At 40.8% G+C, this 17,666-nt stretch overlaps 1 protein-coding gene and 1 long non-coding RNA gene across 2 annotated transcripts; one reads left to right on the top strand and one right to left on the bottom strand.

The window, feature by feature from the left end:
- Nucleotides 1-6,369: 6,369 nt before the first annotated feature.
- LOC128415846 (riboflavin-binding protein-like) lies at nt 6,370-16,208 on the bottom strand. Its single transcript, XM_053392589.1, has 5 exons — nt 16,055-16,208; nt 15,099-15,198; nt 13,598-13,726; nt 8,672-8,783; nt 6,370-6,740 (listed from the first exon to the last, which is right to left on the bottom strand). Exons 1-5 carry the CDS (start codon nt 16,194-16,196, stop codon nt 6,495-6,497), a joined length of 729 nt encoding a protein of 242 aa, XP_053248564.1. The 5' UTR covers nt 16,197-16,208; the 3' UTR covers nt 6,370-6,494.
- LOC128415847 (uncharacterized) lies at nt 10,973-12,460 on the top strand. Its single transcript, XR_008331086.1, has 2 exons — nt 10,973-12,147; nt 12,248-12,460. It is a non-coding gene; the product is annotated as an uncharacterized LOC128415847 (long non-coding RNA).
- Nucleotides 16,209-17,666: the final 1,458 nt, after the last annotated feature.

Here is a 17,666-nt window from a genome sequence, read left to right as displayed (position 1 = left end):
GAAGGGAGATACCACTGCGCATGTCTCGGGGAGCCGGAGACGGGCAGGAGAAGGAAGGCGACTCTTGGCGCTTGCGCATTATAGACTGTGAAGGCCTTTGCCCGTAATAGAAGGAGAGGGTCGAAGAGAGGATGCGCGGGAGAGAACGCTGCGCGCGCGAAAAAGAGACATCCATTTGTTAGCGAGGCAGGATGAGCCTCTCAGAGCAGGCAGGATAGAGCAAAGCCGGGCTCGCTGCTGCCGCTGCCCGCCCTTCAGCCGCAGGAATGTGGGCGGTGGGGCGGCCTCCCTACTGACTGGGACCGGGAAAGCTGAGTGACAGCCATCAAATCAGGAGCAGCAGCCCGAGGCGTTTTTTTATGGTCGTGGCGCTGAAAGTCGAGTGGTAGGGTTACTCTGCCCTCCCCAAGTCCAATATATCCCATAATAGCAGAACAGTAGCGTGGGCGGGGCGAGGGGGGCGATTGCCCGCGGCGCACATTTCTGAGGGGCGCAACCAGGTGCCCCCCATGACATCATCGTTTAGGATTCCTGAGTGGCAAGTCCCATGCCTCGCCCACTCAGCTTCAGAGTAGAGTTCTGCCTCATTTTGTCAACCCCTTTCTCTATCTTATCATGCAAGCTCTTTTTGGACACCAAAGAATCCCCGTGTTTCTCAAGGGATGTTAGCTTTGCCCCCACACACTTTATTTTTGGCCTTCCCATTCTCCTAACATTTTATGCATTTTTCCTGTGGTATGCTTGCCTGAGAACAATGCACACACCAAGTTATTTTCTGCATACACTGTACCGCAAGTGGCAATCCTTATTTTTCTTCATTGTGGAATTGGTGCTGCTTGTGCACGTGCTCACACATTTTTCACATGTTCCACATATCATCATAATGGCAGCCCATACTACTGTTTTGTTTTTTTTAACATTTAGTCTGGATTTCCACTTGCTGCAGAAAATTCAGTAAGTAAAAATATATGATATATCTGCAGTTACTAATGGTGCGAAAGTTCAGTGGTTTTGGGGGTGTATGTGGGTGATTTGTCATGCTTTCACCTCACCTGATTCCTGTGGCTAACTATGCACCTTGACTGGAGTGAGTGAGCATTGTTTGCTGTTACACCTGGCAGTAGTACTACTTAAATCATGATACACCAGACCTACTGCCAAGCAATCTGGTCACTTCAGGAGTCATGATGCTGAAGAGAAGAAACATTTGCATTTTTAAAATGAAAATGAGATAAATTAGTATACTGTATAATTTAAATTATTTAGAAGACAGGGCTTGCAGGAAAATGGCAGCTCTTGTAAGCCTTACAATGGTAAGAGAGGGTAAAGTTCTCTTACTTATAATGGCTTCAACTTCGTACTTGAAATAATGTTGCACCACTGTTTCTATAGTTGGCCTCTGTCCTAACTAGCAAATGCAAACATTACCATATGCAGAAATGCACTCTTAAATACTGAAATACTATTTAGATTAAGATTTATTTTTTCACATGTCACCACAGATATTCATATCACTTGGACATATTATCAGACAGTGCTGTTTAATAGAGAGATCAGGAACATGCGGCTCTCCAGATTTTGTTGGACAACAGCTCCCATAATATCTTACCATTGGCCATGCTGGCTGGGGCTAGGTGGGGTCCAAAATCATCTGGAGGGCCACAGATTCCCCCTCCCCTGGTTTAAAGTAAGAGATTTAACCAGTTTTGAAATGCACAAGATCATGCTGCTTTGAAATGCACATGGATCAATTGCAATAGACTGATTGCAACTGTTTGAAACTTGACTCTTGAGGGTTTGATAAGCTAACACCACTTTTACAGTTCCTGGGGTCTGATAATGGAGACCACAAATCATCCCAGTAGGAGGGAATCCTTAACATTTCTCCAAGTAATACAACAGGAGGTGGATGCTTCCAGCAGGGGGCACAACTGCAACATGTTTTAAATACAGTGATTAATATAGGAGGAGGGTTAACAATTGTGGAAGTGGCCCGTAATAACATTTGCTTCCATTATTAAGGTTTTGTAGCTAATCTACTAAAAAAAAAATATTCCATTTGTTTAGCTTTGTAGCATAATGGATCAGAATACCGGGAACAATGTCACAGCAGAATAGAAGGGGTGGGGACTCTTCTGTTTAGTTCCCACTAGTATGAGGTTCATAAGAAAGGATTTATAAAATTGGTCAGTGCAAAAACATACCAGGTGAATGACAGGCTGCACCTAATGCATTTTTTTGCTCCAGATTTACATGCTGATACCAGAAACACTTTTACTATTCATTTATAACAATTTTTGCTTAACAATTCCTGCCTTTAAATCCTTTGCTTTCCCTCTTCTGAAAAATTTACTTATTAGAATGTTCAATATTTCTCTCACTAATTTTCTCAAAGGGACATAGGCAACTTTGGGGAAACACATTTCTCTTAAAGCATACAATGGTTTTCCAGTGACATCATTTGTTTAGAATTTGAGTCACCAGTAAAAAGATTTGCTGATGTACCGAGGTTTCCAGATTGCCTCTCTGAAATTAAAGTTCTCAAAAGTTGCAGACTATACAGAAAACGTAGCTCCATGTTTTACATTTTGAAGTTTTCTGTGCAGGGGTGACCAGCTTTTTTGTTGTTGGGAGCTACTGTCACACACAAGTGTATTTTGCCACACACACTGACTCCATCACATGTTATCAAGCAATAAGAGGGGTTTGCAGTTGCAGGCTCATGGCTGGGGCACCCCATACAAGGAGAGATGTAGCATTACAATGTGGATACTTTCTTTGTTAGAATGTTTTAAGAACAACTTTAGTTTCGGTCAAGAAGCTTTTTACCATACCTTTATTTGGCAGGATTGCCAGAAGATAAATAAATTGATTTGGGAACCAAGTGGCCTATGACTTGGTTAATAGCCATCCCTGATAAAATTATTGAAGACTGAAAGAACAGTGAGTGTTTCTGATTTCTGCAGCAATGTTACATAGGCTGCATCTACTAAAATTATATATTTTACAGAAGGAGTGGGGAACCTGTGGCCCTCCAGATGTTGTTGGACTACAACTCCCACCATTCCTGATCTTTGGCTATGCAGGTTGGAATCAATGAGAGTTGCAGTCTAGCAGCATCTGGAGGCTGCAGGTTCCCTATCCCCGTTATAGAGAATCTGGCATGGAGCATTACTGTCAGGACAAGAACAGTGAAATGGAATATGTCTAACCCAATGCTAAAACTGCACATGGGAGCATAATTGTACAACAAAACTACAGAGGGAAAGCAGGCTCCATGTGCAGCTTTTCCAGCGCCTGTAGGACTGTGACATAAAAGCTGTGCTTGCCAGAGCCCCTACAAAATCTTTCTCCTATGTTATAGGAGTTTTACATTTGATATGTATAGCTGAGAACAGTGTTGATTAAACTCTTAAGCCTGGATACAATCCACTGAGGCAGCTTGTTTTTATGAGTAAACATCCCGAGCACTGCTTGTAAAACCTCAGTGTTACATTATGCTAGTTACAGTACATTTCATTTCTCCCTTGGGGACAATCACCTTCTTGAGAAGGAAAATGGCTTAACAAGGAAATTAACTCTAGAGTCTGTGTAATTAATTGATCACAGCTGTGTTGAGTGAGAGGAGACTCAAAAGCTTAATTTGCCAAGGATTCAATGTGTCCGTTCCAGAGTTGGGGTAAACCAGGGACACAGCAGGGCTCAGGAGTTAAAGGGTGTGGTCCCCCACTGCAAGAGCTGCAGAGGAGTCAAAGAAAAAATATGTACACACACATATTTATCTTCTCAGGATTCACGCTGCTTGTAACTGTAGTAACTGTTTAGTCAGCACACACAAAAAGGAGAGGAAACTGTACTGATTCGTTGGGAAAACAATCAAAATCCACAATTGAGCAATGCCTTCACTGGGACCAGCTTTAGTGTCACAAAATAGCCAGCAAGATTTGACAGAAGTTTTGTCAATGTTTCCCTCATAACAAAAATATTTCCTCCAATAGTTAAGAGCCAGTTATTTCATTATGGCCATCAGTTGAAGCTGCTAGACCCGGCTCCACATACCTGTAGTTCTAAGTATTGCCTGTAACGTGTAAGGCGACCTTATGAGAAATGGTTGAGGGAAATGAGTATGTTTGGCCTGGTCCAGAGGAGACTGAGAGGAGATATGATAGCCATCTTCAAATATCTAAAGGATATCATGGAGGATGGAGAAGACTTGTTTTCTCCTGCTTCAAAGACTAGGATCTGAACCAATTGATTCAAGTTACAAGAACGGAGATTCCAACTAAACATCAGGAATAACTTTCTGAAAGAGCTGTTTGCCTGTGGGAAAAGATTGCTCCCAGAGATTGTGGGCTCTCCTTCACTGGAGGTTTTAAAGCAGCGGTTGGATGGCCACCTGTCATGTATGATCTAGTTAAGATTCCTGCATTGCAGTGGGGTGGACTAGATAGGGTCCCTTCCAACTCTACAATTCTTTAAATCTATGACAAGAGGGCCCACCAGAGGACACTGGCCAGGGCCTTCTCAAACCTGGAGCAAGCGCTGGCTACTGCTAGGGCATTCTTTGCCCACTCTGGTCCCTCCTAACAGTAGCAGGCTTCTATATAGTATCTTGAGTTCTACTGACTCTCATATCGATAACTGAAAATCCTGGGGATGATCAGGTAGATCCCAATATTACTTCTGGAGCGGGAAGGTTTTTAGTAGACACCCAGCAGGTTCGAAAATTGTCCATGGTCAAAGCTAGAGAGACCTGATATCTTTTTTCACAAATATTAATAGAGGTGCATGTAATACTGGGCTTCTCATATGTCTTTTGGAAGGGTACTGTTACCTAAGGTTTTTTTACTTAATTCATGCTTAGTTAAGCCTTCGATTGCTATTCTATTTTCTTGTTTTTTTCTAAGGAACTAGAGGGCCATCATTACTGCATCCATTCCACCCCATGCAGACCTCCCAAGAGCTGCCATTATGGCAATGTTGAATTTCACACTCAGTTTTTCCTGGTTTTCTCCCTCCCTCCCTTCTGTATCCTTATCCTTATTATTATTTTTTACAATTATTTTCACTGCTTATGTCTGTAACCCTTGTATTATGAAAAATGACAATATAACTTTTAAAACTGTTAGTCAGAGGTCATATTTTGTAATTTGTTAATAGTGCTGGGAATTGTAGCTCGGGGGGGGGGTCTAACAACCATCAACACCCAACAAACTGCAGTTCCCATGGGTCTTTGGGATAAATGTATGGTGTGGGTTTGACTTCAGTTGTTGCTAAGTATCTAATCAATGAAGGCAAGCAGAACTCCAGAGTTCAAATCAAGTGACATATGCCAAAGGTAACAGGCAGGAATTGTTAAAAATGCCGATATCTCCAGCCTGGAGCTTTATCCCACTTCCTTTTGTAGGGCTGCTAGGAGGCTGAGACCAGATTAGTGAAGAGTGCAGTTAGGTCTGGTTGCCATGGAAACCCACTCAGTACGGATACAGCTAAACAGAGCTGGAAGTGGTTTCTGAAAGAACCTAATAATACAATTCTGCAATTCATTAGGATTTGCAGGTGCACTGCTTCCTTGCTCACTTGTGTATTCATTAACCGGCTTTGTAATTCTATTATGCACTGTGTAAGTAAATGAGTGAAGGGATTAAGCCAGCAGCTGATTTATGTTGCCTTTCAGCATGATGTAACCTTGTATCCTGATGTTGTTGGACTTCAGCTTCCATATCCCCAGCCAGCTGGGGTCAGGGATGATGGGAGTTAGAAGTCCAACAACATCTGTGGACCCTAGGCTGAAGAACACTGACGAAGTGGCCTACTCTCCCAAATGGAGAGAGCAGGACGAACTGAAATAATCACACTAGAGTCAGCACCCAACTAGCTACAGCAGTGGCTTCAGCAACTATCTACAGCAGTCAACATGGTGCCCTCCAAATGTTGTTGGACTACAACTTTTATCACGCCAGGCAGCTTGGGCAATAGTCAGTAATGATGTGAGTTGTAGTCCAGCAACATCTAGACAATTCAAAGCGTTATCACAAATGAAGCCCTAAATGACTCAGGTCCAGGATGCCTAAGGATTGCTGCCCTCCCATGCCATTTTGCCCATACTCTGAGATCTGGTGAAAAGGCCCCTTTGTGGATCCTGACATTGACTGATGATGTACAACAGAGTCTTTTCTGTGCCAGCCCCCTGTGATGGAACTCTCTCCTGTGGAGGTTTGTTTGACTCCCTCTCCTTTTAGCTTCTGCCACCAAGTGAAGGCCATTTTCTTGAGGTAGGCTTTCGGTTAGCCATGGCATTTTTAATGGTGGTTGTTGCTTTCATGATCTGCCACACTGTTTACTTTTCATGCTTTTAATTTCTTTAAGTTATTTTAATTGTTCAGTCACTTTATTGTATTTTTGTGTGTGTGGCTGATGGCCACTCTGAGTATTGTTTTAATAGTGGAAAGGTGCAACATGCATCACTTTAAAACCTAAAGAAACCCTGGCACTTAGAATGTCTCCACACCTTCCTCTTTCGGCTCCTTCAGCTTCTTTATTTTGTCCAACTTGAGGCGACAGAACTGCTCTTCATCACTTCTGCTGCTGCTGCTACTATTACTGGTGGCCCTCTCCTCCAAGAGCTTGACGACCTTGCTATCCATCTCATCCATTTGCAGGCACAGGCAGGGGGAATCACTTACCTTCAGTGAATCTCCCCACATGCTCTCGCACATGTCAGTCCCATTGCTATACATCTAGGAGTCAGAGAAACAAAACTGTCTAAATTTATGACATCCAATGCAATAGACACAAAATGAAATGGCTCTCGATGACACACGAGCTTTGCAAAATTGGGCCACATGTTCCTCCTCCTCTAGATCTTTCTACTACGGCATGCTTGGGAAAGCTTGGTCCAGGATTAATAACAGCCCATTTAGGGCACATAGCACTCGCCCTCCACTGCTCCTTTCTGCCATTTGTACAAATCGGGGGGGGACGGGACGGCTGATTGCTTTACTGTATGAGGTAAAAGCAATGGAAATAAAGAGACAAATCCTCTTCCCTCAGTGCACTGTCCAGCTCTATTCCTTTTGGATCTTGGTCACTTTTATTTTCAGCTGTGAGCCAACTCAAACAGAAATCTCAATTTTCTTTGCTTCCACAAGAACATAGGAAGCTGGCTTATACAGTGTTTCCATCTAGCCCATTTTTTAACCTGCTCTGACTGGCAATTGCTCTCTAGGCCAGGGGTCAACAAACTTTTTCTGCAGGGGGCCACTCCACTGTCCCTCAGATCTTGTCGGGGGCCGGAATATATTTTGGAGGAAAAAATGAACGAATTCCTATGCCCCACAAACAACCCAGAGATGCATTTTAAATAAAAGGACACATTCTACTCATGTAAAAACACGCTGATTCCGATTTAGAAGGCTGTTGGGCCGGATTCGGCCCCGAGCCTTAGTTTGCCCACCCATGCTCTAGGCTCTCAGAGGTTTTCCCTATCACTAGTTAGCCTGATCCTTTTAACCAGGAACTGAAGTATGGACATTTTTGCATGCGAAGCATGGTCGCATCCACACCATACATTTAAAGCACACTTTAAATAAAGAATCGTGGGAACTGTCCTCACATAATTTTGATTCTCACCACCCTTAAACTACAATTCCCAAGATTCTTTGGGGGAAGCCATATTCTTTAAGTGTATGGTGTGGATGTCACCCCAGTCATCTCCAGCTGAGATACACAGCCCCTTTCCGTCTTGCCAAATGTAGAAGCAGTAACATACTTTGGGATGTGATTGGGCAGGACATGGAAGTCATTGTGTGGATAAAAATGGAGAGGAACCATGCATAATGCCTTGAGTTTCTTGGTGGAAAGGTGCAATGTAAAAGTTAGGAATAAATACAAAACCTGCATCCTTTTAATCTAGATCAGTGATTCCCAAAGTGAGGACTGTTGGTGAAATAAGCAGGTTCACAAAGGCCCTCTATGTACTCACTGCTCTTCCTTTATTTCCTTTCAATCAGCCTCCACTAGGGCTGGGTAATTAACTTATGTCTCTGCATCAGAGGTGCTTGAGATAAATTCAGTCTGCTATGTTAGATCCACTTCTCCAGGAGCAAGTCCTCTGCATAGACATGCAAAGTATTGCACTGTCAATTCCTTCCAATGCAGATGAAGCAGAATTATTTTTTTTAAGATAAGGTTGAATTTTTGTGTCTTTGTATGATCACTCTGGACATGACTTCTGAATGAAAGTTCACAGCAGTGCACAAACACAGGTGTTAAGCTCCTCCTTTCACTCTTAAAACAATTCCCTTTTAATTCAGAAAAAGTAGGTCAGCTATTGGAAGCTTGGAAAACATATTTTTAGATATATCTATTTCTAACAAATAACGCATCACTTCATTCTAACACATGGTTTAGAATTTGTCTTATGGATGTCACAATTTAGAAATTCAATTAAGTGACTTGTTGCAGATTATTGTTAATCTTTACTACTCTACTACTGTGCACAAGTTCTACTAAAGGACATTGGAATACCGGTGGGGTTTGAGTAGGTGAGTTTTTTCTTGTTGAAGGAACATCTACTAGACTAGATCCCTGGTGTTGAATGCAGAGCTATATGTAGCCTTCTGGCTCCTTCACATAGGTGCACTGTTTGTGGTTCATTATGATACACTACCTCGTGGTAGGGGATGCACGCGTTCTTACAGTGGTTTTCTCCTTTTTCATCAATTGCCCAGTCTGTCAGCCAGTTGCTAACACAAGTGAAGTCATTTTTACAAGCTTCATACCTGCAAGGTAAAGAAAGTATAGATGACTGATTTATGTGCCATCTCTCATAAATCAACACAGAGGAAGGTGTGTAGGCTGGGCTGATAGCATTTGCTTCCATTCCATTAGCTCAAAGCTGTTGCATCACACTGTTGACTCATGCTAAGCTTGTCATTTACTAAGACCCCTAGATCCTTTTCACATGTACCACTGGAAAGCCAGGTGTCCCCCATCTTATATCTGTGCATCTGGTTCTTCCTGTCTAAGTGTAAAACCTTGTGTATTGTTTTTGTATGGTGAACGTGAATGTGGAAAATTTGTAAATGTGAAAATTATAAACAAAATATAGAACATTGTATTTGTTCCTATTGAAATTAATTTTGTTAGTTTGGGCCCAGTTCTCCAATCTGTTAAGGTCAGTAACAGGGTCCTACACACCTCACACACAAAATCCCTCTCCTTTCCACCTCTCCTTTCCAGCTCAGTAAATGCCAGTAGAAGTGAATGAGCCTGTATTCCTCACAGCATTGTGGCATCCCACTTTAGTGCAACCTTATCCCCTTAAAAAAAGATTATAAAGATGATGGTGGACTCTCCTTTCATGCAGGTTTTTAAGCAGAGGTTGGATGGCCATCTGTTATGGATGCTTTAGCTGAGATTCCTGCATTGCAGGGGGTTGGACTAGATGACCCTTGGGTCCCTTCCAACTCTAAGATTCTATGATTCTGTGTGTTTGTTGTGCTAAAAGTTCAGTTGTTTCCACTAAAACGGCATCAATAGGAAGTATGTGTAAGTAGTGACATCACTAAGAAGCAAATTTAAGTCTGTGCATTGCCAGAGTAGCCAAGCACTGCAGTACTATAAATGTTGGATTAAAAAACACCTAGAACTTTTGTGATCTGAAAAGTAACGTTTGGGTGGTAGGGAAGCTATGGGCCACACAAAGCTTATAACAGATGCTGTGTGATCCAGAGTGTTTTGATGGTGTGAACTGCCCTGAATGCAAGATCACATATGACCATCCAGATACCCACAAGAGCACAAATCACCTTGAATACAGACTAAAATTCCTGTCTGCAGGGGCCCTCAGTAACAGGTGAACCAGTTCCTTTGACCTTGTTTTCAGCTAGAAAATGCTTAAAGAATAACATGTTTGCATAAACTGGACTTTGAAGCATGATTTCTTGTTTGGCAAGAGAATGTATCTAAATTTTAACAGAATTAAGCACAGTTCTTTCTTATGTACTCAGCAAATTACAGTGGTACCTCGGGTTAAGAACTTAATTTGTTCTGGAGGTCCATTCTTAACCTGAAACTGTTCTTAACCTGATGTACCACTTTAGCTAATGGGGCCTCCCGCTGCTGCTGCGCTGTGATTTCTGTTCTCATCCTGAAGCAAAGTTCTTAACCCGAGGTACTATTTCTGGGCTAGCAGAGTCTGTAACCTGAAGCATATGTAACCTGAAGCATCTGTAACCCGAGGTACCACTGTAATAGTTTACAAATACCAGGTCAATAAGTTCGTATTTGGCTTTAGTCACACCATTTATATGAATGCAATCTGTGCTTAAAAATAAAGATGTGATATGAACACACTTTTAAAATTCTGTGTCTTTTATAGCATTTTTTTTTCAAAAGCTGACACTGTATGATGGTTATGTTGCCATGGAAATTAATGAAAAAATATGTTTGAGTCATAATAACACTAGCAACATTGGCTCCCCTCCTCCTTTCATCTTTTGCCAGCCTTTTTAGCCTGTATCTTGTAGAAGTTTGCCTTGGCAAAACTCAAGCAACCCCCCTAACTTCTGACTGGGATCAAAGAGTCCATTTTGTATAATCACATTAATATTATAAATAAGAAGCAAGCCTAAGTTTAAATATGGTTAGCGGAAAGATTAGTTCCTGTCAGTAAGGTAATAGTTTTAAAATTAATATTGTTTAAAGAGGTTAATTACAAATTAATCTTAAAGAACTACAAATTAAAAGGGGACGGCGACATAAAAACTACCTTAGATCATGGTTTGCTAGAATAATCTATTGTTTAAAATGCTATAAAGGCATCTCTTTAGTTTATTATTCCTGTCTGGTCATGCAAATATATAAATATAATAGAAACTCCAAGAGCTGCAGGCTCCTATTAGCATCTCAGTTGACTCTTCCAGGCAATTTTTAGCATCTTTTAAAATAAGATTTTGAAATTAAGATTAGCTCCTAATGGTAACGTTTTCATTTCTTACACGTGTAAAAATCTGCCTATAAGCAGTGCCTGCGATAATGTGCTAATGCCAGGGTGAACTTCTCAAAGCAGGTTTGCTATTTAGATGTGACTTGGTGTGATGACATTGAAATTTACACTGCAGCTTTAAAGCAGAGATGGGAAAGCTGTGGGCCTCCGGAAGTTGTTGAACTCCAGCTCCCATCAGCCCAGCCAGCAAGGGCAGATGTGGCTGGACTCCAGCTTCCCCACCTTTTCTCTAAAGCCACTGAGAAAGCAAGAAAACAAGTTGCCACACTTATTTCTTCCTTGGCCTCTCTGTCTGTGTCTCCACTGCTTGCTGCATGGCCTGCTCATGGGAGTTGGCGGTGGGCAGAGTAGGTGAAAGGACTAACAAAGGAAAGGACTAAAGAAGTCTTTATTGCTTCTCCATGTTGCAGCCTGGCAATATTGCTTGCGACATGTGTGTCATTGCTGAATTTTTGCCTAAAGTTCCGCTTTTCAAGGCTATGTACTGTCAACACAAGTAGGGATGATATAACGCCTGTTCTGATTAATATTCTAGCTCAGTTTTTTAAAAGGACATTTCAACAATGTCAGACAAAGGGAGAGAAGGTTAAAGGAAAGGAGAAGGCAGCATGTCCCTGATCCTTTTCTCAAGTGGGAACAGGATCAGAGACTAATTGCCTGCTCCCTTCCACAGCCCTCACCATGGGCAATATAATGACTTGTCTTTCATTTCCAGCTCAGAGCGACAGGATAGTGAATTAGCAGCACACTTTCTCTTTCCCCTAGTGCTTCTTTGAAGGCTTGGGCAGGGCAGGATATGCACACAGCTGTCTCTTCCTTCTGCAGCTCCTTCCCTTTCTCAAGAGCTCTCAAGAGCATTGGCTTTCCAGGGTGGTTATGTTGCAGCTGTGATCATCAGATCCAACAGGGAACTACTTTAATTACTGTACAGGAGGGGGATATGTCACAGGCACAGCTTCTCCTTTCATTCTAGCACTATGACAGGAAAAGCTCTGTTTAATCTCTGCCTGGTCAAACTATTGAAAACTCTGGAGGCCCAACCTTGTACTGGATCTGACAAACTTACTTCCATGCTGCCAACAAATGATAAAATAGTCACTAGATTGCAGCCCACTAGAATGCATTCACACTCAGAGGTTAGTCCCATTTATTTCAGTTGGATTTACTTCCAAATAAGAGTGTAGAAAAGTAGAGACTTTATCAATTACTTGGTTTGCCTTTTATTTATTTTTTAAGTGCTTTCTGATGACCCAGCTTTAAAGTATACTTAGGGCTGGAGAAAATGATATCTGGAGAAAAACCATATGGTGTACAGTGTCAAAGAAATGAAATAATAACACAAAAGCAATGTACTTTCCCAAAGTATGATTCACCAGAGAGATCTGTTTTCATTTAAAACAAATCCTTATGTCAGTGCTGAGAATTATTAAATGTGTCAAGTTCACCATTTCCTTTGTAATTGTCCAAGGACTCTTTGGCAGGTGGGTTGGAAAGGGAAGCTACCCCTAAGGGCTCTCCAAAGTCCACATATATACTGAAAAATGAGCTTTTGGTGCAGGAAATTCCAAGCCATTAGAAAGAAAGAGGAAAGCTTGAAGTAAGATTCCTTATGTCCCTTAAAGTCAAGTTCTTGTTTCTTCTGAACACTCTGAAAATTACCCTTTACAACAAAGGTACAGAGGATTTTGAAATAAGGATCTCTGTAGGATGTGGGGAATGGGGATATCCTTAGCAGCCATGCAGTATGTTAAACAGATTCTACTGTCTATATAACAAAAGAGTTCTGCAGCTTCCGCCTTGGGTATACAGGAGAAGTAGAAACATTGTTCAAAGCTTTCCCAGCATATAGCTTGAAGTAGACTCATTTGTGGGTCAATAACTTGAGCACCCTAGGTCAAATCCAGCAGTTTGAAGACTGCTACTTGCTCCCCCAGTTGTCAACCTAGAGGTTAAAGTGTTGTGGATAAGTGGTATCTGGGGTGCCAGAGCAGTGTTAGAAGTGCTGCTCATTATTCCTCACTCTCTTTTAAAAGTGTTCCTCAGTGAATTAGATGATGGCCAGAGATAGGTTGCAATATATTGTCCATAGTGTGAGGAACTACTAATATTTTATCATTTGGGAACAAGTCTGCTCAGATGAACACCACCCCCAGAGAGCAGACATCAATCCAGAAAGCTGCATCTAAGGTCTTGAACATGCCCCGTGGGATCTGTAACTCTGTTATTTGAACAGAAGTCTATCAGCAACCTCTGCTTCTTGTCAAGAAACAGAAGTTCAAATATCCACTGTACATGTGGAGCTTGTTGTATGGTTCTCTAGATTATTGCAAGGCGAATGTTCTGTCAGTGTAAGGTTTTGTGCATACCCGATTCAAGGTGTTAGTACTAGCATACAAAGCCCTAAATATATTGAGACCTAAGAATCAAGAGTGCCTGCTTCTCTATCAACCACACTGAGGTGTGTCTGTCACCCTGATTGTTAACTGTCAAGAGGAATTTTATAACTTCCCTGTTTACCTGGGCTGAAAGATTTGATGGCTGAAAGATACTGTTTTATTAAAATGAGAAGCATAACCCCCAACTTACCAGTCATCACAGAAGTTTTGGCACATGGGAACAGACACAATAGCAGCTGCGTAGTGGGGATGTGCCCAATGTGCAACATATGGTGAACACCTGTAAAAGCATTCTATCTTCTTCAGATAGCTCTGACATCTGTTGCATTAGAAATAACCATTGTTATTACATGAAAAACAACTAGCATTGCATATGTGGCTACCTCTATGCTCTAGGAGATCAGCCTGCATTTTTCCAAAGAACTTTATTGGAATGCAACACTTTAGGCTAGGCTAGGGTACCAAGGCAAAACTATTTATTATTTTTATTATTCATTTCATTTCTATACCGCTTTATAGTTTAAAGAAAAAATCTCAAAGCGGTTTACAATAAAATTAGAGTTCTGCCGTTCAGCCCCTTGCACTCACATATTTCAAGACCTGCATGTATTTATGGTATACAATACACAGGAGAATAATGTGCCATTACTTTATCCTAACACCTTTGACTTCCTCCACTTAAATGGTCAGACACTGTAATAGAACTTATTTGGTTATGGAACACATACTATCCACAGGCATCTCTTACACTTCTATGGCGATTCTGCCATTGTGCCTTATCAGGCAAGTGTTATTTGCAACAGTCTTGCAGTGTTCAGTGTTCCTACTTAGGGTTTCAGCCAGCCAGCTTTGTCCTTTCCCAGGATACTCTATTCCATTTCACCTTCCCCCCTTAGTTTTCAAACCTCCATCCCAAACAATAGTTGGTCAGCATTTCTAAGAGCCATTGAACTTCTGCAAACTTCAGGGATCCCCAAGCCTCTAAATATTTCCCTCTGGTGCATGGATAGTAACATTTTGTCTACACAAGGGTCCACATTTGAAGAATAGGTTTTACTCAGATAATGAGTTTTACTCAAAATAGGCTCACTTAATTAATGACCTAACTTAGTCATACTTATTAGTTTTAATAGATCTGTTCTGATTAAAATTTAGTTGAATGCTGCTCTGAGTTTGATAGGATGATGGGGGTAGTTGTGAACCATGTGCTCTACAAAAATAAATAGCTTTGATGCAAAAATGCTTTTTATTCTGCAGTGAGCCTTTACTTTTATGTATTGTTTTAAATTTTAAAATGCATACAATAAACTCTTCCCCTGTGTATACCTGCTGTGCACTGATAATACAATATATTAAAGTTAATTAAATGTAAATGTTGAGTCAAAAAAGATGGGATGCTTCTGACATATGGAAGGAGGGTTTCCAATTTTTTTTCTGCAATGGCTCCTGTGTTCAACAGTTCAACAACTGCACTTTCATGAAATGCATAACTGAACCCAATGAATTTCTACATGCAATGCTACTGTTAAAGGTACACAAGCCATACCAAAAAAAAAAAAAAGAAAAAGGCAGCAACCTTATACTGTGCTTTTCACAAAGTTATGCTGGTGATTTTTGGCAAACAAGAACCCTTGAATGAAGGAAAAAAATTGAATGCACTTGGAGAAAAAGAACAAGGGCAAGTCACTTACAATTTACTGTTATTGCCACATCGGTTCCAATAGGTGGTATTTACTTTAATCACTGGTGAATCAGCTAGTTCCTTTGTAATGTCTTCAGAGCAACAAGAGGCTGTGGAGAATTAAAAACAAATGTATCTCATTCTGAAGGTTTACTTTGTAACATAATCACAACTTTTAATACATAGAATTTTGTTAAGTCCCCACAGGGGTCCCTTAGTTAAAAATGGGAAGTGAGTTCCGTCATTATTTTTCATGTGCTTTTGTAAAATGAAAAACATGCTACTAAAAACATGTTTTAAAACCAAAAGAATACTGGGAAGTTAAAATTTACAAAGAAAATATATTAATTAAATACTTCAAAATCAAATTTGATATTGGAAATGATAATTTAACTTTATACAGATTTAAAATTATACAGTAATACAGATTTATTTTAATGCAAAAGAATGTGAGCTTCATTCCTTCAGTTCACTTATCATCTCTATATTAAAAAAAAAGACTTGGGGGGACCCTTTGGAAATCATGAACATAAACTGAAATTGTTGATACTGACAAATTCATAAAGACAGTTCTTACCCCACTCCACCCAGTGCATGCCCCATTTAGAAGCAAAACCCTGATGCATAAAGCTCTGGCATAAACAGGATATCACACATTGTTAATTACAACAACCTAACATGATTCCTGGAGCAATAAGATAATAAGAGCAATAAGATAATAAGATTTCAACATGTGGGCCAAAACACACACATTCACTAAAATACAATTGATGCAAATAACCAATTGGGCAGCTGATTTTTCTTGTGCCGTTGGATATATTGGTTATATATTGATATATCAATATAAAAACTTAACTTTAATAAATTCTTCAGGGCATCAAATTAATATGGGTGGCATCAGAACTGGTTAATGTAAAGGCTAACTTAAATAGTTTGCAAATATTTCACAGGTTTCACGGGACTTACATTTGGAATAGAGGGTGCATTCGTGCAAGTTATTCTCCTGGCTGGGTCTGTGCTTGTGAGCTGCTCCTTCCAGACATTGCCTCTTTCCACTGATTGACACTGCCGAGATAGCAAAGAACAGGAGCACTGAAAACCTTAGCATATTCTCGTTGCCGTTGTCCTGTATGGAAATAGTACATTATGGTCAAAGAATTTGGGGGCGGTGGGGAGCAAGCTCCATTAAATTTTCAGAAATAAATGTAGGGCATAACACACCTCTTTTGCTTCTTTCGTGAGATAGGCTGGAACACAAAATGCTGCTGCTCTTTCTTTCCTCTCTCTATATATGCATTGCCGGTCAGCAGTACCCCATAGTTTGTTTGCCAAGAAAAGTTCCCTGACCCTTTGCAAAGCTAACAGACTTATCTCAGGGTCAGTTGCAGCAAAGGCATAATAACTTAGTTTAGGCATAGTTTAGGATCCTGTCTCCAACAGTAGTCTGTCAGAAGACTCTAGAACAGACTGCACAATGTGACCCAATGCTGCTCAGGGAAGATAAATTGAAGTTTAAGGTTCAGAAGCAGCTAGGCCATATTGTACCACACATTAACCTAAGAAGTTAGAGCAGGGCCTTTATAGGGCCTAGTTAATTTTTAGCATGTCTGGTCAAGGGCTATGAGATTCATTGGGTAAGTTGGAAGTCAATGAGTGCCATTATTATTTTTTGTTATTTTGTATAGGCTTCATTGTATGATTTTTTTTGGGTTTCATTGTTTGATTTAAGTGATGTTTATTCATCACTTCTGCTGCTTTGAGCATGTGGAAAAACAGCATAAACATATTTTAAGTCATTTTTTTGCCTTGACAGATGCTTAAGAACACACACCCCTTTTTTAAACATGTGGATGCTAAAAGCTTGATTTTGCAGTCCTAGCCAGACAGCAAAACCAGGAGATTTATCAAGCCAATGATAGTCTGCTCTTGACTCAAGTTATGCAGGCCTGTTATGGGAAGCTGTTTGATACTGAATCAGACCATTGGTACATCCAATTCATCTGCAGTGATTGGTAGTAGCTTTCCAGGATTCCAGAGGGTGAATCTTTCCTAGCTCTCCCCCCGCCTGGATATTATCATTAACTGTATTAATAACTATAACTACCTGTCAATAGCATTTGACCATTGCACTGCTCATTTTAGTTTTTTAATAGTCTGCTTGAATTTAAGTTCCAGTTTTTCCAAAAGGTAAAGCTGCCCAAGATTCTTTGTTGTTGTTTAGTCGTTTAGTTGTGTCTGACTCTTCAGGACCCCATGGACCACAGCACGCCAGGCACTCCTGTCTTCCACTGCCTCCTGCAGTTTGGTCAAAGTATTGGAGCCTCAGCTTCAGGAGTCCAAGATTCTAAGAGCTTGCAAATGTTTGCCCTGGAAACCCATCTAAAACATTAGAATTAAAGTAGAGTCCAATTTCCTCACTGTGCCCTGGCCAACTACAAGTTAAGATGACTTTAAAAACCAGGTCAAGCTGTTAATATTTGACAGGGAAGCACTGCTTCCTAATATCTGATGGATTGTTTTGCTTAGCTTTTAAGTTTTAGAATATATACACCGTATTTTTCGCTCTATACGACGCACC

This window comes from Podarcis raffonei, chromosome 6 (genome assembly GCF_027172205.1).
Source record: "Podarcis raffonei isolate rPodRaf1 chromosome 6, rPodRaf1.pri, whole genome shotgun sequence".
Taxonomy (NCBI): Eukaryota; Metazoa; Chordata; class Lepidosauria; order Squamata; family Lacertidae; genus Podarcis; species Podarcis raffonei.
This window is presented reverse-complemented; position numbering and strand designations above follow the sequence as displayed.

Bases quoted from the DNA above. Each gene is read 5' to 3' on its own strand.
- LOC128415846 (XM_053392589.1), bottom strand. From the start codon at position 16,196: ATGCTAAGGTTTTCAGTGCTCCTGTTCTTTGCTATCTCGGCAGTGTCA. The intron at 15,199-16,054 runs GTAAGTCCCGTG...AATTCTCCACAG, and splicing joins ATGCACCCTCTATTCCAAAT to CCTCTTGTTGCTCTGAAGAC. The intron at 6,741-8,671 runs GTAGTGTATCAT...TCTGACTCCTAG, and splicing joins CGTGCATCCCCTACCACGAG to ATGTATAGCAATGGGACTGA.